General features: G+C 40.0%; 1 protein-coding gene and 1 pseudogene across 2 annotated transcripts in view; both read right to left on the bottom strand.

Moving 5' to 3' along the window:
- The window catches only part of LOC149841710 (mitogen-activated protein kinase kinase kinase NPK1-like), a 57188-nt gene extending 53671 nt beyond the window's left edge, over window positions 1-3517 (bottom strand). Inside the window, exons 1-7 of the mRNA XM_089998661.1 lie at window positions 3119-3517; window positions 2968-3009; window positions 2441-2506; window positions 2238-2348; window positions 1755-1835; window positions 1567-1644; window positions 1343-1425 (exon numbers count right to left, since the gene is read on the bottom strand). Of these exons, the coding sequence (XP_089854787.1) occupies window positions 1343-1425; window positions 1567-1644; window positions 1755-1835; window positions 2238-2348; window positions 2441-2506; window positions 2968-3009; window positions 3119-3406 (749 nt within the window). The 5' untranslated portion in view covers window positions 3407-3517. The remainder of the gene's footprint in view (window positions 1-1342; window positions 1426-1566; window positions 1645-1754; window positions 1836-2237; window positions 2349-2440; window positions 2507-2967; window positions 3010-3118) is intronic.
- A 19126-nt stretch (window positions 3518-22643) lies between these two features.
- LOC149841709 (F-box protein At1g47056 pseudogene) lies at window positions 22644-24787 on the bottom strand (annotated as a pseudogene). Its single transcript, XR_016430728.1, has one exon. The product of XR_016430728.1 is annotated as an F-box protein At1g47056 pseudogene (transcript).
- Window positions 24788-26137: the final 1350 nt, after the last annotated feature.

Raw genomic sequence — 26137 nt, 5'->3', positions numbered from 1 at the left:
AAATATATGAGATTATTCTAAAAAATATGATATTAACATATAAAAGTAACTAAAAACTGATTACGTAACTGGAAAATATATGAGATTAACCAACAAAAGTTAAAATATACTAAGAAACTCATTACATAACTGAAAAATATATGAGATTAACCTAAGTTAAAATATATGAGATTATTCTAAAAAAATATGAGATTAACATATAAAATTAACTAAAAAACTGATTACATAACTGAAAAATATATGAGATTAACCAACAAAAGTTAAAATATATTAAGAAAGTAATTACATGACTGACATAACTGAAAAATATACGAGATTAACCAACAACAACAACAACAACAACAAAAATATGAGATTAACCAACAAAAGTTAAAATATAGTAATATACTAATAAACTTATTACATAACTGAAATAACTGGAAAATATATGAGATTAACCTACAAAAACTTTGTTGATTATGTCTCTGAAATCTTGTTGTACAAAAATATATAATTTTTTTTTGCGCCTTGAGGCACAGAGGGCCGTACCTCAAGGCAAGGCGCGCCTTTTGCGCCTCAAGGCGCGTATTTGATAACACAGGGCTATAAGATTCATGGAAGGAAGTAATTTATATTACACAAAGGAAGTAATTTATATTACACAAATATTTTACATTTTCAAATATAGCAAAATATCACTCGCATTTCTATAGTCCACACTTTCAAAATTAACTTGAAGACTCACAAATGTTAAGGCTCAACATAGAGCTTTGCCTTTCTGCTCCTGCCATGTTTGCTGCTAACAAAATTCACTGTTTTGTTTCAAAGGGAAATGCAAAAGGATCTTGAATTGAAGTGTTACGTTCATCATTGTGTTATTTGCAACCATCAGCTACTTTGCCTAGAAAATTTGGACTTAAAAGTGATCATGTTTACCTAGGCATAACCAATTACTTATTTGTGAAAGCATGCCAGGAAAAATAGGTATGAGATAGTGAAAATCATAATCATCTGCACATGGACAAGAGAATGGCTCATATTCTTATGAATGCCAGCTCCAAAATGAACATGCATGTATGCACTCACATGCACACACACCACATACACACAAACACATGCACATGCACAGGCCAACCAAGGAAAAGAAAAACTCTTGCCAAGGAGTGGATCTTCTTTCTAGACTTGAATTTTTTGAAGGTTTAAACATTAACATATTTAAAGCATTCAATTCAATTTATTAACATTAATAAGGATAAAAATCTACAAGTAAGAGTAACGTTAAAAGATGAACCTAACTCATGCAACAGTACGATTTCCACAAAACATTAAACCACATATTATAGAGGTTTAGTAATGGTCTTACAAGCCATGCCCAGTCTGAAGAATAACTTCTGGAGCCATCCAGTAGGGAGTACCTTTCATTGACTTGGCACCTGATATAGTCGCCTGTCATAACCCACAAGTGCCAATGAGCTAGTGCTCCACAGGTTGTAATCGCAATAGCAAAGTTAGCATAGAAAGGTATATAAAAAGGGGTAAGTGTGCATGCACACATCAAAAAGAATAGGAAACAACATATAAAATTACCAGCTCAACTACTTGCTTGGAAGCACCAAAATCAGCTAGCTTGATGCAGCCTTTGTTATCAACTAGAATATTTGCCCCCTGAAATACAAAGACATATTCAAAGACCGATAAGCCAACTCAAGAGTCAAAAGATACAAACAACAGAAATGTGATATTTCATCACAAACACATTTTGAAACAACTAAAACCTTGATATCCCTATGGATGACTCCTTTTCTATGGAGATACTCCAACCCCTGAAGCAGTTGCTTTGTGTACATTCTTATAACCTGCATATGTGTGCAAAAACAAAAACAAGCTAAAGCACCAACATTTATACACTTTGTGTTTCATTGTCAGGGAAGAACTATGTCACCTGGGTACGGATTAGGACACAGCAATTCCAAAAAATGTGGGTAAGGGGATACGTATATATATATATATATATATATATTAAAAATAAATGGAATATAATATAAATATATATTCTATATCTAAAATATATATTATATACTGAAAATATAATTATTAATTATTAATTATAAATTATAAATTATAAATTGAATACAAACTTGTATGTCCGGAGGGTAAAATGGAGTGTCCAGGTGTCGATGCATGTAGGTGTGTATTGACAAGGGTACGGAGGAAAAAATGGAGTGTCCGAGCGACATAGGGGAGGAATAACCACTTACAGGTTCTGGAAAAGAGCCAAATTTTCCAAGAAGTGACGATATGGATCCACCAGGGACAAATTCCATAAGAATATTCAAGGCTTCCTCCTCCCTAGCTGTCCCCAGATAGCGCTGATGAACCCAACATGAAGGAACCATTAATGGAAGGCAGATTAGATAATAAGCATGAAAAAAATAAAAGCACCATGTAGTGCAACACTCACCACTATGTTCTTATGAGAGAGATTCTTCAGCAGCTTAACTTCTTCCTCAAGTTCCCTAATATGAGCCTAAAATCCAAGGGAAAAATAAAAACCCAGCAACTAAAAGAAAAATAAAGAGGGAATTACAAGATCCAAGGATTCAATAGGGAATGAATTGCAAAATTCAAGGAAAAACAATCATCCCCTCCTCTTGTAGCAACTGAAAAACATGAGCAATGAACACAAACACTGGTGTTCAAAAAGCGATTATGTGTCCTTGAAACAATTCCTTCAAAAAAACAAGACCAATTTTAATTCAGACCATGGAATAAGCAGAGCAAGCAAGAAACTCCACAAGAGTTGCAGTGTATTGATTCATCTATAATGCAAAAAAAAATATGTTTTCTGTATACAGAGTGTTCAGGCATCGGAAATTTTATGACACAATGAACTAATGGCGAAAAAGAAAACATGGAAATCAATCGAAAAAACATATATATTTAGAAAGGAGCAACCAAAAGGGGAATTAGAACAAGTAAGGTTCTTACTTGCGCTTTCTCCTTGGAAAAATTGTTGGCCCCAATCAAAACCTATAAAACACAGAAAAAATGTGGGGATCAAGAAGCAAACATCGGAAACAATGAAAACCCTAATTTCAAGAAAAAATGCGAACCGTTGAGAATGCCCTGAAGAACTGACCTGCTTAACGGCCAGAAGCTCCCCAGAGTCGAGATTCATCCCCATGTAGACGCGCCCGTACGCTCCGCACCCGATGGTCTCCCCCTTGCGCCACCGGATCGGTGGCGCATTGTCGTCGGGGAGGCGCCGCGGTGGCGGCAGCTGTGGCGGAGATCTCTGGAGGAATCCGATCCGTGACCGCCTCACGCAGTTCCGGATCCCCTTCATCAGCCCTCCATCCTCGTCGGCATCAGACGCGGACCTCGGGAAGACTAGCGACTGCCGGATCGATCCGAAAATATCCTGCATCTCTCTTCCTCCTAGGGTTTTCGGATGGAGGAAATGGGGAGCGATCGCATCGAAGGAAAGAAAAAAAAGGAAGAAGGAAACGAAGACGATCGGTTTGCTGGGTTCCTCAGGATTAGGGTTTCCGTGCAGAAGTGTGGAGTGGCAATGAGAGAGAGAGAGAGAGAAGTCGATCGGTTCTGCTGTCGTTTTGAAAATGGGATTGTGGGGTTCGTAACGGTCATGAGGTCGGGGACGTTCGCACCGTTGGATCGTGGGATCCAAAGGTAGATGATGCCCCCCACACTATTTGGTGTGGATCGTTTGAATTTCAAAGATTGGGAGGAGTGGGGTCTGGTCGGTCAGTGCAGATCCTTTCAAGCAATAAACTAATTAGACAACCAACGGGGGGGGGGGAGGGCGCTCAGCTTGTCTGACAGAAGCAGTTAGTGTACGTTGCAAGTTCGAACCCCAAATGGTATAGTTGTATAACGGGTAGGGGTCTGCCTAACCCCAGCTTTTGTCTGTAGAAAAAAAAACTAATTAGACAAGATGGCCTTCTCTCTCTCTGCCTACAAAACACGTTTTTCTAATAAAACTTCAAAAACCAAAAAGCAAATCAGAGATTATAATAGAATACAATAATTTTATATTTTAAAAAGTACTTATTAAAATACTTATACAAATTCAAATGGGTTAATATTTTAGTGCTATAGAAGGCACAAAACTATATAGTATAAATCACCTTCTTTTCTTACTTCTAAAAAAAAAAATCACCTTCTCTTAATATTCTTTAATTTTATTTTAAATTAACCTTATAGATGTGACCTATAAGTATAGTTCAGTATAAAATGAGTTTTGAATCATGCGATTATGACATACAAGTCCATAGTCTCTCAAGGTCCAAATCTCCCCAGATCAGCAGAACCCTAATATGGGAACCAGAACTCTGCTTGCCACCAAATCTCCGTTCAACCTCAGGGAGACCAAGCATCTAGCGTGTTCCTCTCCCTTGACTCCTTCCTCTGCCCCGATTAGACTTTGCAGATCAAGCAAGAAGCCCTAACATGTCAATAGACTGCAAATGAAGATAGCCATCTAGAATGTCTGAGGATTTAATAGTTATGAGAAACTATTTGTTTGCAATTGGATACGTCAATTGGGTATTGACATCCTGAGTGTCACTAAGACAAAAAACCTCCAATTTCGACTGGCAAGCAATCAATAGCATTTGAAGGGATGTGGAGTTGGCATTTGTCTTTACTAATAGGCGTTTTGGTGGAATTCTCCTACTCTATAAACCTGCTCTCTTTTTTTAACTTCATCAATCTTATACCCAATTTGCATAGTATTGCTTATTTAATTTCACTACAACACAAGATCTACTTCAACCATAACATCATATTCACTCATTTGCCTGATGAATTGTTGCATACTTTTGAGCCGAGTTTAAGGGAATTCCTTCATTGTTTCGCATTTTTTTATTTGCTTTTCATCAAGACTAAATGATTTATGCAATATTACCTATAAGCGCAACATGCCATAAGATGTCTTTTTGCATTCTTCTTGTTTATTGGTCTATGACTTTGAAATAGTAATAATAAGCAAGTTGAAAACCTTTGATACAGTTATAGTTTGTTAAATCATCTACTTGAACATGATTTTCACACTTTCTATGTTTTCACATATGCCTTTAAGATAGACTTTGTACATCCATTCGGAATGTCCTTACTTGCCATCAATCTTAGATCAGTTGCTTCGAGTCTATTCTAAGACTTCTATAAGTTAATAAGAAATCTCAATAGAAAAGTAATTTAATGACTTTGGCCTTCCTGACATAAATGCTGGTTGGTTCTTATTACTAGTTCTCTTCGTTGGCCGTTCCATTCTTCCCTGGCTAATCTTGCGACTGCTGATGAATTTTAATGCGTTTTTAATCCCTATGGTACTCTCCATCGATTCATTAGGGATACTCTTGTAGTCAAGATCCTCTAGAACATGGGCCAAGTGAGGCAACTGGATGAATTTGCCATTTTAATAGCTGTGTTACTGTTCAATTAGCTTATGTAAGCCTTCTTTCCCATTCCACTGTGTGAGTATGTGCCTATGCTTTCCTGTTTTATGTTATCCTTCCAATATACATTTCTTTTGTAGGAAAGTTCCAACCTGAAAGTTGATGTGTTAAATCTGCATTCTTTATTATTACGCCCAATATAGCATCCACAAACATTTTATTGCTCAATGAAAAGGCAAACACTTATGTCCTTGACCTGATCAAGTGATCTTGGGATCTGTAATTGGTATTGTGATGAATGAAACATTAATGAGTCAGATTCTTATGTACCTAAAACTAGCTGTTAAAAAGGAGAAGAAAGACCTGTGAAGATGTATTCTTCTGGGCATTGACATGCAACAATACTTGACAGTCTATTTTAAGCAGAGTTGAGCATTGTTGGCTCTTGAAGCAAAATGTTGATGACTTTAAGCGGTGAGGTTCTGCATATCATTGTTCATTGGATCTTCCAAGATTACTAGTCGGAGACCCTCAATTGACACTGGCATCCTTTGAGGTATGCTGCCAACCGATGGCTCTCTTTATTTCATTATCAAAACATTGTTTTCAGAAAGGAAGTATGACCAACTCTTATGTATCAGAACAGAGTTGCATATAGGGTCCATTAATCCATGTTTTTCACTCAATGTAGGATCCTTTAGTTGTTATGCAACTCCATAGTTTGTATTTTCCAAGTTTTACACTTGTTAAGTTTGATATTGTCGATGAATAAGGAGCTGTACTTTATGTTCTGCTTTCACATCGTCATTTCGAGTGTAAAAGTTCTGCAATTGGGGGTTGACAAAACTTACACAGTTGACCAAATTTCATGGAGCTCCCAGCAGTAAATTCAAGGATTTTTTTCACCAACTTGTGAAATCTGTAGTCATTGCTTTGGGAAGAATTTTTCTTAGACAGAGCTTTCGATGTATGCATGAATGCATGATATTGTCACAAACAAGAACTCTGCTTTCTCTTTATTGCACCTATCTTATTATTGCGTTTAGGACTGTTGCAGGCTTTTATGATTTCAGAAGAAAAAAACCGTTCAAAACAATTTGCATGGCATTGGAGCATTTTTTTTTTTCTAAAGTCTATCTGGGGTTAGGCGGACCCTTACCAGAACAACGGCCGCCCCATGTGAGAGAGGGATTCGATCCTGGGCCTTCAGCTTGACACAGGACCCCGCTTACCACATGGGATACCACCGGAGCATGTTGATGTGTGTGTGGGACATTTTTTGCCGTCATCTGTAGAGTTGTATCTGACTTTCTCCAAAAACCTCCCTTGTGTTTTTTGTTTTTTTTTTCAAAGAACCTCACAACATGCATAACAAACTTTGTATGGCTACTCTTGTTTATTTCATTGTTAGCAAAACTTCGTAGAAAATACGTATTTTCAAGAAAACTTTAAAGACCAAAAAAAAGAAACAACTTCTTTTAATATCAGCAAAAGATCTTTCTTTTAAGAGAAACACTTTTAGAACATGAAAAATAATTTTGAAAAAAAAAAGATTGCGGATCTAATTTTACCGGATCTCGTGATTGGATCACATTGAGTTCTGAATTTGTATCCAGCATTTCCTATACCCCTGATTTTCAAGGAAAATTTTCGTATATATGTTTGTTTATATGACCCTCTTTTATAAAATTAAGATTGAATTAAACTTGTATATATTATTTTGTCAACTTTTTGTAATTCATTTTATTATGCAGTTTTTTAATCCGGTTTTTTCAATGCAGTCGACATCTTAGCATCCCTAAGTAGGGCTGGTAAACGAGCTGAACAAAACTGGCTTGGGCTCTCGTGTCTAGCTGAGCCGAACTCGAGCTTTGCTTTTCCCCGAGCTGGTTGAGCTGAGTATGAGATGGCTTGCGAAAAAAAAATTATGTGAAAAGAATGCAAACAGCGAGATTTGAACCATAAACATCAAGGTTGAAAACCACTTCCTCTAACTGGTAATAGGGGTGTCAATGGGTTGGGTTTGACCTGGACTCGACCCGCACCAAACCCTATGGGGTCAGGGTTGGGTGGTAAATAAGAAGACCCTATTAGAATCAGGGTCAGACCCGAAGGGTCCAATTAATATATGGAGAAGAATATGGTTTTTGAAATTTCATACCAGACCCAGGCATGACCTGAGTTCCGACTAAGATCCGTAATTTCTTAATGTAAAAATGATATAAATTATTATTTTACTGGGTATGGTCCGGGCTTGGTTCATGTAATCCTTATAGGATCCAGGTATGGTTCCTCTTATGGTGGGTCTTAGTAGCATATTTCATCAGAATCCGAACCAAACCAAACCCATTGACACCCCTAACTGGTATCACTGTGTTGCTTTTGGCGATTACACTTAAAATTTGTATCTTTTTTTTTATCTAAATGTGCTCACCTGAGCCAAAGTTGAGCTGAGCCTAACATCTATTTTTAATCGACTCGTTTAAGTTAAACAAGTTGCTCATTGCTTGCTCGCCAGCGACACAAACCGATCATGAACAAGTTTGTGACAAGCTGAACCAAGCAAAGTCATGAGCTCCTCAGTTTGTTTGTCAACTCTATCCTCAGGGAGAGCAGATCAAAATCACTTTTAGATGTCAAATTACTTTTAGAAAAGTGATTTGGTATCCTCACCTTCCACATTGTGTCCTTGTGGGATGAAGCAATGGACTGTGATTTGATAGATCACCTCTGCTCTTGTTTTTGTTTTTTATTTTTCATAAAATGATCCTTACAAATGTGATTTACATGGTTTGGTTAGTAAGAATCTTGGATCATCTCATTATGACACTTGAGTATGATTTTATGAGACTTGGAAAATCAATGGCTTATAATGTGTGATTTTTTCTTGGTTCATAAAATTGCATTCTTTTTGTTGAAAAAACACAATTCAAGAGATGGTTGCTAGAATTTGGACCATACTAAATCCATCTCTAAAGTCGGATTAGGTTGGCAAGACCCTTGCACATGACCTTTTAGCTTTGTGTGTGTGTGGGTGTGTGTGGGGGGGGGGGGGGGGGGGGGAGGGGGGAGGGGTTAGTTTTTGTAACAATTTTGGTGTGTGTGTGTGTGTGAGAGAGAGAGAGAGAGAGAGAGAGAGAGAGAGAGAGAGAGAGAGAGAGAGAGAGGCTTAATTTGGTAACAATTTTGCAAAACCAGAAGGGAGGTATATATGATATTCTTCTTTGGAAATCAATCTGCATATTTGAATTCAAAGTTCAACGTGATTGTAGCATGGGATTTGAAAATTTTGATTTTTGAATCGCGGGAAAGCGACCCGCTGATATGTGGAATTCAGTGATTCAAGAGACGATTCTCTCCTATCCAGGTGCATGTAGATCGCATCAGCATGATTAGATATGCCAAATTAAAAAAGAAAAAAAAAACTGTATGTGCATAAAATCGACCGTAGCAGATACGTATCCCACTTACATCCCTTTCAAGTCATTACCAATAGTCGACATGGCTCTAGCAGAGATGCTTCTGCAGAGTCCATCTGATTTTGAGTCCTGGCTGGATTGACACAGTCTGATGAAACCCGGTCTGGTCTTGTCTAAGTCAGAGGGAGCTCTCTCAACTCATATTCATTCTTATCGAGGCCAGACTCTAAGTCATCAGAGGCACTGTCCACATCGGTTGGCTCGCCAATGATCCTGGCATGTCAGCTTGATCTCCTGACCCTCAAAAGAGTAGCACATTTACTCAATCCCAATAGATTTCTTGTTCTCTGCTCTAAAAAGCAAATGGTTCGATGCATCTGTAATCCTTCATAATGCCAATAACTTCGAACCAATTTGGATGAATGTGAGAGATTACTGATGTGGATGGGTTCCATGTTAACAACAATAATGGTGGACAGAGTTTTTGGCGCTTGAGCTTTTAAAGAGTCCAATTGCCATAAATAAGCCAGCGCTAGCTGATACACCTGGCACCATTTCTTGAGTATTCTAAATGGCTGCACTACTAGAAACAAACATCAACCTTATGAATGGTCCAAAGACTCCAACTGATGCATTACGCTAGGACCATGTCTGTGAAAATGATTATATTAATAGTTACCATCTAAGTGAAGCAATTTGTAGTCTTCAACCAACAGCGGCCATCACATCCAACAATATATATATAATAATAATAATAATAATAATAATAATAATAATAATAATAATAATAATAATAATGAAGGATTTTTTATATAAAGGTCAGCTGAGAAGTTAAAACCCACTTGTTTAGGAACCACAAAATTGACCAAGGCTTTTCAATTAGTGATTGCTACATCTCTCCTCCATAGCCCAAGTAGAAGGTGTTTGTTTCATGAAAAGGCATTACTTTTTTTTTTTTTAAAGGCAAGCTGGAGTTAGGCAGACCCCTACCAGATTCATTAACTGTGAAAAACTTACAGAAACTATAATTCTCCCTGGAAAGGGGACCAACAAGGGGTGGTCTTTCCATATTTTATGTATTCCCTCCTTTACAAAATTAGCAAGTTATTTTGGCTATACAATTAAAATTGAATTTTGAAAATTGAGCAGATAAACAACTATGACAATACAAAACATATCTCACAGCTTGTGAAGAGATGAATCGCAATCGAATCAGAATGGCTTGGTTCCATCAAAATTCTGTCATCATGGCCAGCTAGCGCCAAGATCTTTGGCCACGTCCGCACACCTTTTCTCATCTGCACTTGCAGCTTTGAAGGAACAACCTGTTGTCCGTCAAATGCAATGTTTACCTGCTGTTTTTGCAACACCTCGCAGATTTGTCGGGTCAGAAATTTCATTGGGGATAGGGAGGGTATGAGAACCGGAACGGTGCACTAGCTTCCGAGCTCCTTATCTTCCGAGCATCCATCTTTCTCTGTGCCACCAGAGCCATCCGAGGAGTGAGACCCCTCCGCGGTACTGGGGAACTTACGCATATAGACTCCATTCGACGTTGGGTTTTTGAAATGTCGGTTTGTGGAACCCTTCTTCTTGAAGACCGCCGGATTGGCATTGTTAGGCCCTCTATTGTCCTTCCCATCAGGTGAGAAGACATTGCGGATAGGTACAGGGTCGGGGTGTCTAGGCCGAAGGCTTGGGTTTAGGGTCCATCAAGGGAGGAGTAATCGGGTGGAGGAGAGGAATTTAACTGTATTAAAACCAGGAGGAGATTTTGGTTCCTCTACAACTAAAAAGGATGAGTTAGTTGGCTCATCTTTTGAGAGAGGCTAGGGAGGGATTTTTTTAACTTGGTGCCTCATAGACAGGTGTAGAAGGTCGTACAACAGGTGTGGGCTGGAGGGGAAGGACTTGGGGATTCATGTCCAGGTTCCTGCCATGTAGAAGACATGTTCGGGTGGTGTCTTGTTGTGGTGCCTCGTGATCGAGCAAATCGTGTCCGCTGCAACTGCGTCGAGTGCCATTGCCGATTTGCCTTCCTCTTCAACGAATCCAATCGATGATGGGTTGGGGACGGTGGCGTTGCGCTTGGGTGGATCATTATCTCCTGAGGTTGGGCTTGAGTTGTGGGCATTTGCGGGAGGTGGGGCTGTGTCTCGCGGTGGCTATCATACACTGTCGACTGCTGGTGGATTTCTTGGGCATCAACTTGCATGTTGGAGCCTCCTAGGCGTATCTCTTTCATGGGGGGGAGCACTGAGATAGGTTTGCTTTCTTTCCTCTTTTCTCATTCAACACTTCAAATGGGTTCCCTGAGGTAGCGGTGGAGCACTCTCTAATTTTTTAAACCTAAAATTTAAGAATTTTTTAAAATTAATTTTACACTATTTTTAAGAAATACTCTCATTTTGTAAGAGTTTACAAGTTCAATAAAAATTTTAAATCAAATAAATAAGTCTTTTAAGAGGCTTAAAAAAAATAACTTTATTGGCACCATCCGAATCTCCTGCTGTCACCTACTAACTACCTAAAAATGTTAAAAAGTAAAAACATTAACAACGATCTCAATAAAAAAAATTACATAACATAATCAAGAATACAAGTATTCTTTGCATAATCCAAAACATTTATAACATGATAATTTAATATTTTACAAACACACAACAGAAACCAAGATTTTATATTAAGCAATAGGCACACAGAATCTTACCTATAAATAAGAACACCTGCAACCATGTTAGAAATCTTGACTATAGACCATTACAAAGTAAAGTATGTCAATATCACCACCTAGTAATCATAAAAATATGTAACACATGATACTTATGTACTTGGGAATATTTTTAATACATTATTATATTACTTTTTTTTTCTTTGTGCTTAACTCTCACTCAACAACCATTAGAAGGGTTTATTATTCTATATAGTTTAATTATCTCAATAATTTAAAAATATGCAAACTTTCATTGAGGTGACCTGTAAATGTGAGAACTCACAATAAACCATGCATAATCTTGATTCCTACTTCGCAGAGTAATGGACTACCTTCCTAGGCCTTTTTGGTAGCCCCGATCTTTACTTTTGAAGATGAAAAACCCATAGAGACATCTTTGCTCTTCAAAAGTATTAACAACATATTTTTTGACCATGTGTATCGATCACCCTCTCCAAAATAATCATGATCTAAATAGGATACTAGATGTTCTTTATTTAAGGTTGTTAAGTGCTTCCAGAGGCTATCTTAGCCTAGTCCTCCTTCGAGGACTACAACACAACACCATAATTTATAGCTATTTAAGAATGAGCTCGTGATCATACCTTATATAAATATCCTAGAGCCAACAATACCTCTTAAGGCTTAAGTGTGTATGAGTATGTTAATTTTGTTTCATAAGAAAGTAGTCACCAAACCCAATCCTGTAAGAATCTCAGCCTTTAAAAGGTCTCTATAAAGAGATTTGGCTAGAAGTGATTCAGTTTGAGAGCTACAAATTTTCTAATGCAATAAGTCGGCAAGAAAAATCATGACAGTGTGTATATCATAATAAAGAACATGATAAATATAAGGAAAACACAAGCTTCAATGTGTAATATTAATTTTCATTCATGCATTGACCATATACACAGTACTTACGCACTATAAATATGCATCAGATCCTAAATTATCTATATAACTCATGATTTATGCATATAATACTTAGTTTATAATACTAGCATGCTAAATCATCGTAGAACGCATGAGATAAATTTGCAGAAATATAAATTACAGTATAAACACCTAAAATAAAACACATATTCATTTGATAATGCTGAAAACAATGACATACCAATCTTAAATCACATAGGAACACAAAACTATGCATTTTTCAATTTGGGCATTTGTATATAGTTTTACCAAAAATGTATTTTCAATCTTTTTCAAAGCATGATATTGATTCAAAAACAACTTTAAAACACTTTTCTAACTCGTTTTAGGTTTGATTTACCATTGATTAACTCATAGAATTGACAAGGCGCATGATCTATGCACTTGCATTCGATGTACAACTACGAGTTAGATGAATCATAACGTAATCATATTCTCGAATATGCTACCGCCTTTGTCGTCGATCATAGCACCTTGAAGCAACTTTAATGGCTACTGAAAAAACTCTAAAATTGAGGAGGTAGAAAAAAAGATATAGGAAGAAAGAACCAGGTTTGGAATAAAAGAGAGAGAAAATAAGAGTTATGAGGGGTGTGTGGGAAGGTACCTTTATGTAACCCTCTCCACCACAAACTCTAATTAATTGGGTCTCTCTCCCCCAAATCATGTGGATGGGGGAGAGAGTCTCCTATTTTTTTTAAAGTTCCTATGTTTTTGACTCATATACACTTCCTATTAGTTTTAAAATTGTTAATCCATTCATTTTTTCTAAATTATCTTTGTTTTAACTAACTAATTACTTAATTAATTATTAGTGCTAGAGAGGTGGGGATGTCACACCCTCTAAACCCTTCTCATATGGTTGAGAGTCTCATTTATGTGGACTCTAAGGCATTAGGTGGGTCCCATATAAGCCATCTCACCCTATAAGTCCAAATCCAATCGACATTAAATCTATAAACCATAAACAAAACCAAACCAAACTCCTTAAATTAAAGACTCAAATACATTAATTAATTCTAATTTATATTAGATCTAAATGCTAAGGTTTGAATCCATATTTGACCTATCCAAAATCCATAAAAAAATACCTTTGGCTACCTCCACAATCCCTGTGGGCCCCCATATTAACACTTGGTGCTCCACTGGGCTAGGCGTGACCTGCTGGGCCCCACAAGGACTCTGGGTTGTGTCCAAAACACAGCCAGATCAATTTTGAAAAATTAAATCCTGGGTTCAATCTAAGTTTAAAACCTAAATTAGATGTTGGTCTATTTTGAAAAACGTATTTTTTCAAACCAATCTAAATTCAAAATCATTAAATCGGATCTCCTATGAGATCTACGGCTCATAACGAATCTAACTAGAGTCCTAATTCAATTATAACTCTTTAATTTCACTCGAATTTAACTTATTTTTAACTTGAGTTTAACTTGAATTTTCTTGAATTTAAAAATTAAAACAAATACTTTCATCTTCGTATAATAGGTAGCGATTGAGAGGTTTTCTTGATGAAGCACTACAAGAAAACCGTGGATTAGCGACAGCCTCTATCCATCGCTAATCCGTCGCTAAGCCATCACTAAACTGTTTAGCGACGGATTAGCGATGGATAGAGGCCATCGCGAATTTTTGCTCGCTAATTAGCGGAAAAAATTATTTGTCGTTAATTCCGTCGCTAATTTGCGACAGATTAGCGACGGACATTATCCGTCGCTAATCTGTCGCTAAATTTAAAAAAAAAAAATTTGATCCTTGTCGGGCGGTATTCCAGCAGCACTAAGCCGGACTTATACCGCACCCGACAGGCATTGCATGCACAGAACGATCGCTCTGCCTCATCGCGAACCGGCGTCGCCGTCCTCCATGAACTGGCACCGTCATCTTCCGTGAACCGGCGTCGCCGTCATCCTCCATGGACCGGCGTCATCGTCCTCCGTGAACCGGCGCCGACGTCCTCCAGCGATCGCCGACCGTCCTCCGCCGTCACCGTCCTCCGTGAAGCGACGTTGTTGTCCTCCGTGAACCGGCGCCGACATCATCCAGCGATTGTCGACCGTCCTCCGGCGTCGCCGTCCTCCGGCGTCGCCGTCCTCCGTGAATCGGCGTTGTCGTCCTCCGTGAACCGGCGCCGACGTCCTCCAGCGATCGCCGACTGTCCTCCGGCGTCGTCGTCCTCCACTCTCATGTACATGCTCTCCAACGCGCTCTCCGACGTCGCTCGGTTTAAATCGAGCGCGATCGATTTAAATTTCGAACGGGGAGAGAGGGAAAATTTTGCGCTCAGTTTAAATCGAAAATTAGCGACGGATTAGAGACGAAAAAATTCCCTTGCGAATCCGTCGCTAATTAACGACGAAAAAATTCTCTCGCTAAATCCCTCGCTAAAATATTTTTCTTGTATTGAGAATTAGCGATGAAATAATTGTTGTTGTTAATTCGTCGCTAATTAGCGACGGATTAGCGATGAAACAACTTTCATCGCTAATCCGTCGCTACTTAGCGACAAATTCATTAAGAAAGTTTTCTCTAGCTAATCTGTTGCTAATTTGCGACGGAAAAAATCCGTCGCAAATTTCCGTCGCTAATTTGCGACGGAAAAAATCTGTCGCAAATTTCCGTCGCTAATTAACATTTTTCTTATAGTGAAGAGTTACAATAGCCGGATTGATCTGAAAAATGTGTGCTCCATTGGATTGAGAAAACTGTTCTTTTAAGTTGTTTCATACTTTCATCGAAAATCACATTCTCGAATTACTTTTGTGAGAGAGAGAGTTTAGTAACCATGAAAGAACTATATTGTTACATCGGGTTCATCCAACAAGCATGAGAACAATGCTTCTGGTTTAATCACATATCCATCTTATTTACAACATGATGACTCCAACAAGCATAGTTTTTGCTAGTGAGTGAGCTTGAAACAAGGATCTGACCTGGATTATTAGAGTTATGGAGGAAATAGGGGTTATTGGTCTGCTCACCATTGTTGGGTACGTGTTGCATTTTCTTTATTGACATCATGGTGAACCTGAGTGGAGACGGGCAGCGATGATGATCACGACAGCTCCAAGGAACTTCACTGCTCTAATACCGTGTTGAAATGAGTTGGAGCGTGAAAACAGAAAAGTTTTAATTTGATGTGGTAATTTCTTCATTATCATTTGAAATACAATACTTGAAATAGAAAATACAAGGTAAAACTGATCCTTAACTGTAGGGATACAAAATCAAAAGTAAGTTACAACATCCTTTATTTTATGGCTTTCCATACCTGGCTGAGATAGACGTTCCAACTTAACGAAGTCTACATTTCCTTAATTTTCTGTAGCCTAGATTTCATCATCCATTTGGATATGCACGATCAACTGCGCGCATCCGCATGATCTTCAATACAACTGGTTACAAGCCTCGCTAAGTTGAATCATACTATAGCCAAGACATATCTCTGACACAGTTATGTTCTTGCAATCATAATCACTAACTTTTTTCTTTCTTTAAAAAATGAATTGTAAAACATAAATCACCGTAATTGTAAATAATCTGATGCAATCATAATCACCAACTTTTTTCTTTCTTCAAAAAATGAATCGTACAACATAAATCACCATAATAGTAAATAGTCTGATAGGTACACTGCAAGAGTTAAATCCGACTTTTAGTAAGTGGATCTATCAAAGACAAAGTTTGTACATCAACAAATTAAAAAAGAACTATTATTATTATTCTCAAAACAGATTATTTCTATTCCATCTCCCTCGAGAGAGAGAGAAGAGGGGCCATGTAAGAAAACTAGGGAACGTTCGGTTCTTTCCCACAGAATCATGTTTTCTCAAGTAAACATGAGAAAGCTATTCTAAAAGCCTGAAATCTCATGTTCAACCTGTGATTTTGAATGAGATTTCAAATCTCACGGGTTGCCCTGGGATTTGGAAACAGAATGATTTCGTCCAGTTGAGGCACCCCCAACGTACCCCTAGTTTCTCATCTCCCGGCCTTGTATATTATCCAGTTTTCTCTGAATGATTTTGCTCTTTCTTTCAAAAGGAATAAGAGTGCTTGTAAGTATTTTGCATTAGATAGATGAATAAAAGAAAGGCATGACAAATGACCTAATCAAAATGAATTTAACTTGTTTTTTATTTTATAAAACATGGAAAAAAGAGATACATAAAGAAATTCATTTGAAAATCAAGGTAGGGTATAAGAAATATGATAATTATATCCGTGTTAGTTTTTTTTTTTAAAAAGTAGTTTTTAATAGAAATTTTTTCCTAGCATCTTTTAGAATCACTCTCTCAGGGCCCTGAGAAAGTGATTCTAAAAGAAACAAAATCTCATGTTCAACCTAACATGAGATTTCAAGCAGCCATGATTTTCGAAATCACGGCCCTGAGAAATAATTTTGATTTCAAATCAGAGTGCGAGTTTAGGGGCCGAACGTACCCTAAAAGTGTTTTTCTTGAAAGGGATTCTTCTGTCGACATTTTTTGAAAAAGATGTTCATTTGTTTCGTTGTTTTCAAAGTTATATTGAAAAATATATGTTTTTGGAGTTTTGCAGACCGTGTACACATAGTCACAACTCTTGGCAAGAAAAATTTGGCGATAGACTAATTTTTGTTTCAGAAAATAACGGGAGGTTCTTGGCAAAATAAAAAACTAAAATAAAAATAAAAATCAAGAAAATGTAGAATTGCAATAAATTATGGTATACTGAAAAACAATTTTTTTAAAATAACATGCTTTTATTGGGAATATATCATTTGTGTAGGGATGGCAGTGGACCGGGGGCAGGGTGGGGGACCAAGGTCTCCAACCCCGCCCAGTCTCAAAATCCTGCCCTTCATCTCCACATCGGTTTTGATTTTAACGTCTATCTCACCTTCATCTCCGTTTCATGTCCATTCCTAGTCCAAATAGGGCGAGGCGGGACAGGGCTCCGTTTTCCCTTGGTCCATTGCCATCCTTAAAAAAGGATTGGGGACAGGGCGGGGATTAAGATGGGGCTGGAGCAGGGCGGGGGAAAGCATAAGTCCATTCCCGCCACCTCTATCCCGGCACCGGTTTTGATTTTAACCTCCATCCCCATTTGTTTCATGTCCTCCATCCCCTGGCCAAATGAGGCGGGGCGGAGGGGGGCCCCGGTTTCTGCCGGTCCACTTCCATCCCTACATTTGTGCCAATTTATTGCAATAAATTCAAAATATCGCAGATATTTATAACAAACGTGTTAAAGTAGGATTTGACTTCAAGGTCTTGTTGAGATCCTGGTGATTCAAAAAGTAAGTCTAGCCCTCAAAATGCTTCCTTGTTCCCATATCCTATTGGGCATGATAAAGGTCAAGGGCTCGAGCCTATCCAGAAATTTTGCTTCTGTTTTCCCTAAAGAATGTGAATGTGTTCTACCATGTTAATATCTTGGAAAGCATCCGAAAGTGGGGCTTCATTTTAGGTCTACCCAATCAATATGCTGTTGTGGTCAACCAGAGACGACGTCTAGGCACCAACTGGGGCTCCGCATGGTTTGGTTGTAGCTGTCAGTGCACGTATCCTTGTGGTGGGACGTTGCAGGTTCAAAACCAAGTGGTACGTTGGATGATAACTGGTGGGGTGTGCCTAACCCCAGCTTGGCTTTTAAAAAAAAAGACAGCCTACATCTAGGTTCAGTCTGGTCATGTTGTTGCAGGTCAGCCAGACATTAGTGTGATTGAATTGCTTTGGATCTAATGAAGGTGAGCTCTGTAGAAGCAAGCGTAGAGTGCGTAGATGAAAAGTCGACCGATCCTTCAAAAGAAAGCGAAGCTCGAGAGTTTCAAGATCGGATGATCCGGATTTGATAGCCCAGGATCTCATATCTGACTTTTGTCCAGACCCAAGCTGACCAAAACCATGGATTTATGTTGTTTTAGGGGCTCCCAAATCCAAAGATCTCAAATCTCTTGTTTGCATGTAAGACCGGATCTGGCATGGGAGCCCACGCCAGATCAGACCTTGAGCAATATGTCTATAAATCTCTGTGGGTCTGTGGCCATTCAAACGCATCCTAAGAAAAGTATACAAGATAAGCTACAAAATGACAACCAAACCTTTAAGCCTTCTCCACATAATATTTAGGATTATTGGAATAAAGAAAAGTGCAGGAATACACTTAGCAGGGCTGCCCAAATAAAGGTGAGAGTGAAAACAGCCCTTTGATGCCTATGACGATAATGACATTGAGTGCTTTGAAAAGCCAAACATCTATTACTTAGAGTCTTACACGCCAACACTTCTGCATTATTATGCAAACTTACATGCACACAAGGGCAGAAGCCATCAAGCCTAAGCCAGGACGACTTAATTAAGAAGATAGCTGTTGAAAAACCATGTGCAGAGCGTTTGTCACTCCTGGATTTGGACCAAAACCCACTGTTTTTGTGGGGGAGCCCACCATCATTTTCAACATGCCACAATGGGACCAATTGCCATGGTTTTTGATATCCTCACCTTCATAGCAAGAAAGAGGATTAACAGATTCTAAATCCTCTGCTTTGGATCCCTTGATTGCTTTTGAAATAAAAAATGATCTGAGAAAGAAACCAAGTAACAACCAAAATGCTTTCTTTTATTTTGTTTTGGTACCCATTTGTTGAAGGTTCCAACGGGGTAGGGGTCTGCCGAACCCCAGCTTGCCTATAAAAAAAAATATACCCCTCAAGTATACAATATTTTGCCCACAAAGGGCTCTGTTCATATGGTAGGGGCGACCTGTGAATGTCACCAAGCCGACGGGATGTCACAAGTTCGAAATTGAAACCCACAGGTGCAGCATCCTTTGCTGCAAGGTCGAAGCTGAGTGTACTCCACGGTGGGCAGGGGGGATGGGTTTCTTCCTTGGACTATCACAAAAAAAAGTGTCCAATATTTTGTTTTGATGTAACAAAAACGCTTTTTTCATTTTTAGACGCCCAATTGTTGAATTGTTCAAAGTTTTAGCTTTCAATACACTCCTTAGACTAAGTGCATAATATTTTTTTCTGGTATTGCAAAAATGTTTTTTTTAGAGACCAATTTGTTAAACAGTTCAAGGCTTCAGCTTTCAATATACCCCTTAGACTAAGTGCATACAAATTTGTGTTGGTATTACAAAAATGTTTTTTATTTTTAGATGCTCATTCGTTGAACGGTTAGGCTTCAGCTTTGAATACACCCCTTAGACTAGGTGCATAAAATTTTGTTTTGGTGTAAAAAAATGATTTCTTTTATTTTTAGACATACAAGCCTTGCACATTCTATCCAAAGTCGTAAGGGAGACCCAGTCTACCCAACTATGTGTAGAACCTGAGCAAGTCTTCCGCACACCTCATCTGATTCTTAATGAGCCCATTGACTTGGTGCTAAATTTACTCATGCAATTTCTGAAGAGATGTTTGTCAAAAGATGAATGGTTTACGGCTTGACCCACCAAACAGTCATTGCCGTCCAATTCAATACCACAGTTGGCAAAATTCCATTCAAAACCTATCTTTTTTTGATAAATCTTTGAAAACCAAAAAAGAAAAATTGAATTTGTAACTGTATTTTTCAGAATGCTGTCAAGTAACTCAATCTTTTGAAAAGAACATCTATAACATGAAAATTATACTTGAAAATATAAAAAAAAAAACTCTAACACCGAATCTTGAGTTCAAAATGCGTTCCATATTGGATTCAAATCTCTAATTTCATACACCCTTTAAGCTTGATTTTCAAGGAAAAAAAATCAATATACGCCTTTTCTTTATTTTATATTATAAAATCAAGACCTAACATTTTTAATCATGCATTCATTCTTTAATTTTTTTTAATCATATCAGTAAGGGGGGTGAATGAGTCATAACCGAGGGGTCTAAGGTTCGAATCCTACAGAGGGGATAACCAAGCTTTACTATTTAAAAAATCATTGCTATCTATAGTCAAGAGGCTAGAAGCACACAACCATATCTTCACGCTTCTTCCAACAGGTACCTTCATTAGAGAGGGAAAGAAAACAGGTTCATGTTCGTGTTCTCTCCATGACCGAGACAGAGAAATTCGATTCACCAAAAGCCACCAGTCACGAGGCCACACAGGAGTTCAGCACCCCCTTAGGGGACCCCAAACAGCAGCTGATGGCAAATCCACATCAAACCAAGAATCTCTGCACGATTTCTCAGGACAGAATTGCTTGTTTTCTGAGCACGCTGAACCTTGCCTGCCACCTGGGGTATTTAAGAGCAAGGGCAGGCAGTAACCCATTGACTTGCACTCCTCAATGAAAAACTAGCACCTCAAAATGCACGCTCCTGAATGGAGTGGAGTGGACTTGTAAAGCCCCAAAACAAAAAAAATTATGGTTTTCAAGGCATCCCAACGAATGACAATGTGAATGCACGTGCGCTAGAATCCAAAGGTACGGCCATGTAGCATTGGAAACAGAAACCAAATGACTTGACGTGTGAACAAGATTCTTGATAATGCCTGGAGGGGCAAAGGTTCCCGGTCTAGAAAATGTGAAACAGAACAGATCATGAAACGTGGTCTGCCGTTTGAAGCAAGGATAGCGTGGTACCATCCACATTAGACATCAAATTTTCAAGCATTCATGAAGACAAACAGAAGACACTATGCTGTTTGGGGGTGATGAAAAGGAAATTTCACTCAAGGAGAAGCTGTAATGCCCACTAAGTGGTACAGTGTAATCACTAGTGATGCCAAGCTAGATTCTCCCTAGGGGTGCACAGTATTTCACAAGGAGTTTTCATTTCAACTTGAATGGTCTGAATATCTGAGAAATCCATAAAACTGAGAAGTGACAGGAGATTTCATATCTAAAGAGCAGCAGGATGTTGGAGACAGAGAAACTGAATGAGGATAAAAACTTACATGTTACATTTCTTAAGAACTTTCAGAGCCCATCAACTTAATTGTGAGAACAAAAATGATGGCCTAACCAAGTCTTTGGTATATCTCAGGAAGTGACGCTAGGATTCCTGTTTCTGAATGTGAAGACGGTCTACCTGCATCACTGTTACTATTGCTAAGTCAAGTGCTTCGACAGAGATGGAACTTCCTCTTACATAAATTGATAATCTACCTAACAAAAATAGCAAGTTAATCGACTCAACCAGACAACCGTAGAAATATATACAAAACAAATGGGATGATGCTCAAAGTAAACAAATGCCAGTACAGTACGTAGTTGATTAAACACAGCTGACAGTACGTAGAACCAATCGAAACATCAGCACATGTTCTCTGTACTGAAGTAGTGACAAACCAGATAAAGGGCAAGAGGGTGAAGGGTGCTTCATAGCAGCAGAACAGATATTTGTTGCTTCGTACACACAGCTTCACCTATTAGTGATATCGTTGCCGTCACCATATTCAACCAACAAATGCTTTCACATCAAATGTCATACCAAAGTACGTTCATCAACCGTTCTGTTGAATTGATTAACATTTGATACAATTCCTCCTGATCATGGTATCACGCCTCACATCTTTTTGGTAGTTGATTAGCCAACTTCCAGCTTAGGTATAGTTCTACCAGATTTCCGTCATCACTGGAATACATCCAATATAAGCAGTTATGCAGGGTAAAGAAGAGTAATTCAGGTGTGTTTCTGCAAACCACAGGAGACGCAGGTATACAAATAATTTTTTTCTTAAAGAAGGCTGATGAAAGTGAATCCGAGTACTAGGCAGTGCATTGCAACGAGAAAATTATTAATACAGCAATTGCCTCTATATCAGACACTTGAGATGATGTAATCAAGTTTCACCAGGGCGTTTAGGACAGTGAAATCTTGGAGGAAAACACAGAACAAGGGCTAAAGCAAGTCTCCAACAAATAGATGGTGAGAGCATACACAGGAACTTCTCAAATCTAAAGCAGTCGCTTACAAAAAATTATGGAAGGGAACAGGCTCATATGCAGTTGGAAGGTTAGAATGAGAAGCACAATAGGAGGTTTGACTAGCTATCATAAATTGCTCCAACCTTCTTCATTTATCCAACTAAAGTTGGAGCTAAGATTTAAGAGCTGGATGGACAAAACCACAATGCCACACACGGACATATAAGCACGTTCTTGGTACAACCCATTTAGAATCACCAAGTGCTGCCTTTCATACTCCATTCTACAATCCCCGTCATCAATAAGCAATCCAATGTTAACATTCACAAAGGAAAACGAAAAGCCTATCTATATTCATTCACTTACAGTAAACCAAAAAAAGGAGAATTACATTTGTTTATATGAAGATGGGCTAAGGGCAGCACTATTGCCAATTAAGTAAAACAAGAAAACACCACACTCACAATCATCAGGAAACAAATCGCTTACAAGCGCACCTGGTGGTCTTCATTGCTACAATCAGATTCCGTTCTCTTTCTCTTCCACTAAGACGTATTGCCGTGAGAACTAGACCACCTTCTGAAGGTGCAAGCTATGAGATTCCGGCCTGTGAACAGCCCCAACCTCGATTTCGACCCTCCTCCACAGTGGCAGCTCGAGGGGGTCATCTCCGGTGCAGCCAAAACTGGCTGCTCCCCATTCTCCTGTGCCACTCCTCCGCCATCACTTGTGCTTGCGTCCAGATTCTCTTCGCCCCCGCCCACATCCAGATTTACCAAAACCGCCCCCCTGTTCGCCCTCAACCACTCTCCACCTTCAACCGTAACCATCCTGCACTTCTTCACCTTCACCTTCACCAAATTGGGGCATCCCCCGGCGAGCGCCGCGATCCCCTGGTCTGTAACAGGGCATCCCTTGATGCACAGCTTTTTCAAAGACACACACTTAGCCCCGATGCAGCAGAGCTCCGGATCTCCGACGGTATCACTCCCGCACAAAGCCAATCTCTCCAGATTCAAGCAATTGCTCCCCAGCATCCCCAAACTCAAAGAAGTCGGATTCACCCCTATGAGAACTAGCTCCAGCAGGTTCGGGCATTTCCGAGCGACGGCCATCAACCCTTCGTCCCCAATCCGATTCGTCTTCCACCCATCGATGTGGAGCTTCCGGAGGAGCCTGCAGTGGTCGGCGATGGCGATGAGGCCGGCGTTCGTGCACTCCAGAGTTTTCACCAGGCGCAGAACCTCGAGCTCCTCCAATTCAGCCACTGCCTTCAACCCTCGGTCGCTCACCTGCACCCGCTCGAGGTGGATCTCCGTCAACCCCTTCGCCCTGGCGACGATCGAGTCGAGGGGGAGATCCCAATCTCCGGAATTCCTAAAGAGCTTCAGTGTCTGCAGCTTCTTCGATCCGGCGATCATGGGGACGAAGCACTGCCCGTTGTAGAGCTCCTTGAGGCAGACGCTGCGGAGGTTGGTGGCGGCCGATCCGGGACCGACCGCCTCGCCGGCGCCATTTGTGAGGCCGCGGAGGCGCTTGATGGAGAGCTCCTCGAGGGCGGGGCAGTGGTCGACGAGGGCTTTGATCCCCATGGCGCCGAAGGTGCAGGATCCGCAAGAGACCTTCTTCAGAGTGGGGCAATTCTTGGCGAAGGACTCCATGCCGGTGTCCGTCAATTCCCGGCATGCCCGGAGCTTCAGGCGCGTGAGATTCCGGCAGTGGATCGCGACAAGGACGAGCGCGTCGTCGTCGATGCTGACGGCCCGGCGGTCGCACTTGAGTGCGAGCTTGGAGACGGCGTCGAAGCGGGAGAAGAGCGTCGGGACGAAGGGGTGGAGCTCGGAGCGGGCGTCGAGGGAGAGGCGGTGGCGGCTCTGGCCCTCGACGCGGAGCCACCGCCGGCAGACGAGCGAGCACAGCTTCCGGTCGCCGGGCGGCAGCGTGTGGAAGATGCACGCGAGGCACTCGTCCGGTAGATCGGAGGTGTAGTCCCGGGGCCCCTCTTCGCCGGGATCGGTTTCAGCTTTTGTCGCCGTCGCTGCCACCGCCGCCGGTGCCGCCATCCCGGGAAAGTCTCGCTTTCGCATCGAGCGCCGGTTGGACGAATCCCGCCGGTCCGGCCACAAGATTCCGGTGGTCGACATCGCCTGTCCCATTCACGTTCTACTCCCCCACCAATTCCACCAATTTCACCACCACCACCAATTCCTATAACCAATTCATCCCTCTCTCTATATATATTGAAGGTGTGTTTGGGGATTTGGGTTGATGAGATTTTTCTTTTCCCCTCTCTCTAGTTCAGTTTTTGGTGGTCCTCCGTCGTCTATCACCGCCACCACAGCCACACATCTCTCTCTCTCTCTCTCCCCTCTGTCTCTTTTCAGTGACTCGGTTTTTATGGGGACAAATTAGTTGATTTTGGCACTATGGATTCATGAAAATGACCGATGTATCCTTACGGATGGGGTGCGTTTGTCTCCTGGCTAGATGATTTCGGGTAGCATTTTATAAAAAAGCAAAACTAAAATCTTTCTTCCAGCTGTAAGAAAATAAGGGTATTTTTTGGATAGAAGTTTACAATCAACACGTGGCAGCAAATTTATTCTGCACTTACTTTTGAAGAATCATAGCATATTACTGATCTTTTCCAATTTTTTTGTAGCGTATTCTGGTTAGGGAGGGAAGAGCGTGGGCGTTCTTGCGAGATGGAGCGTGAGATGGTAGGTGGTGATTGGACAAGGCATTGGTTGTACCATGCTTGGCCGGAAATGCGGGTCAGGAAATGTAGTGTTGATTGTTGCCCAGATTTGATTTGATGGTCTAGATGGAGGTAGTAAACTAACTAGTGACTGGGCTTGGTTCAGCTCGTCACAAACTAATTTGTGATCAGTTCGAATAACCGGGTGAGTTTTTCTTTTTATGTTAACACGGAGAAACCACCCATAAGATGGCAGCTTACACTCGCTATCCTGTCAGTGTAAAACTTGGTGAGCTCCTTGCCCTCAAGGAGTAGCCATTGCTTTGGATTGCACAAAATTGATGCCCATGGGATTTGAACATAGACCACCAGCTTAGTGGCCTAGGTTCCATCCGACTACACCAAACCCCATTGGGGTAACTTGGGTGAGCTTGTTAGATAATTTGTGTAATATATATAGAGAGAAATGCATAATACATATATAGTAAACTGCAACAGTAGACAAACAAACGTCCAGTGTTGTGTTGAATGCACGCCCGCCGCTGATCGTGGGTGGCAAGCACCTGTTAAACCAAAAAACATGCTTTAGCAGCGGTGGCAACTGCCGTCAAAGCCTTTTTTTTTTTTTTTGCCAAAATCATTAGGTGGTTTTTAACACAATTGTCCAAATTAACAAACGAGTGTCGTTCGACGGGATATGGAATGTTTTTTTGTTGTTTTCTCTCAAATGTAATCGTTATAACGTGATCTACATGATTGGTTTGATAAGAATCAGCTCTTTGAATCATGTCGGTTGAGGCTTTAAAATCAATGGCTCATAATTTTATAAATATTCAAGCATTCAAAATTTGTATTTTTTTCATGAAAAATATACAAACCCAATAGTCAATTCCTAGCGAATTCACCGTAACAAGCACAGCTAGCGAATTCACCGTAACAAGCACAGCTAGCGAATTCACCGTAACAAGCACAGCTAGATGATTGTATTTGCAAAAAAAAGTTTTAAAAATGCCTATATTTCTAGTTCTCATGTTCTAGTGACTATATATATATATAAAAGGAGGACCGTCCAACATAAGAAAGGTTCACATTTTAGAATCAATGATGATGACGATGCCTCACA

The sequence above is a fragment of the Nuphar pumila genome, chromosome 3 (genome assembly GCF_984573655.1).
Source record: "Nuphar pumila chromosome 3, dmNupPumi1.hap1.1, whole genome shotgun sequence".
NCBI lineage: Eukaryota > Viridiplantae > Streptophyta > Magnoliopsida > Nymphaeales > Nymphaeaceae > Nuphar > Nuphar pumila.
This window is presented reverse-complemented; position numbering and strand designations above follow the sequence as displayed.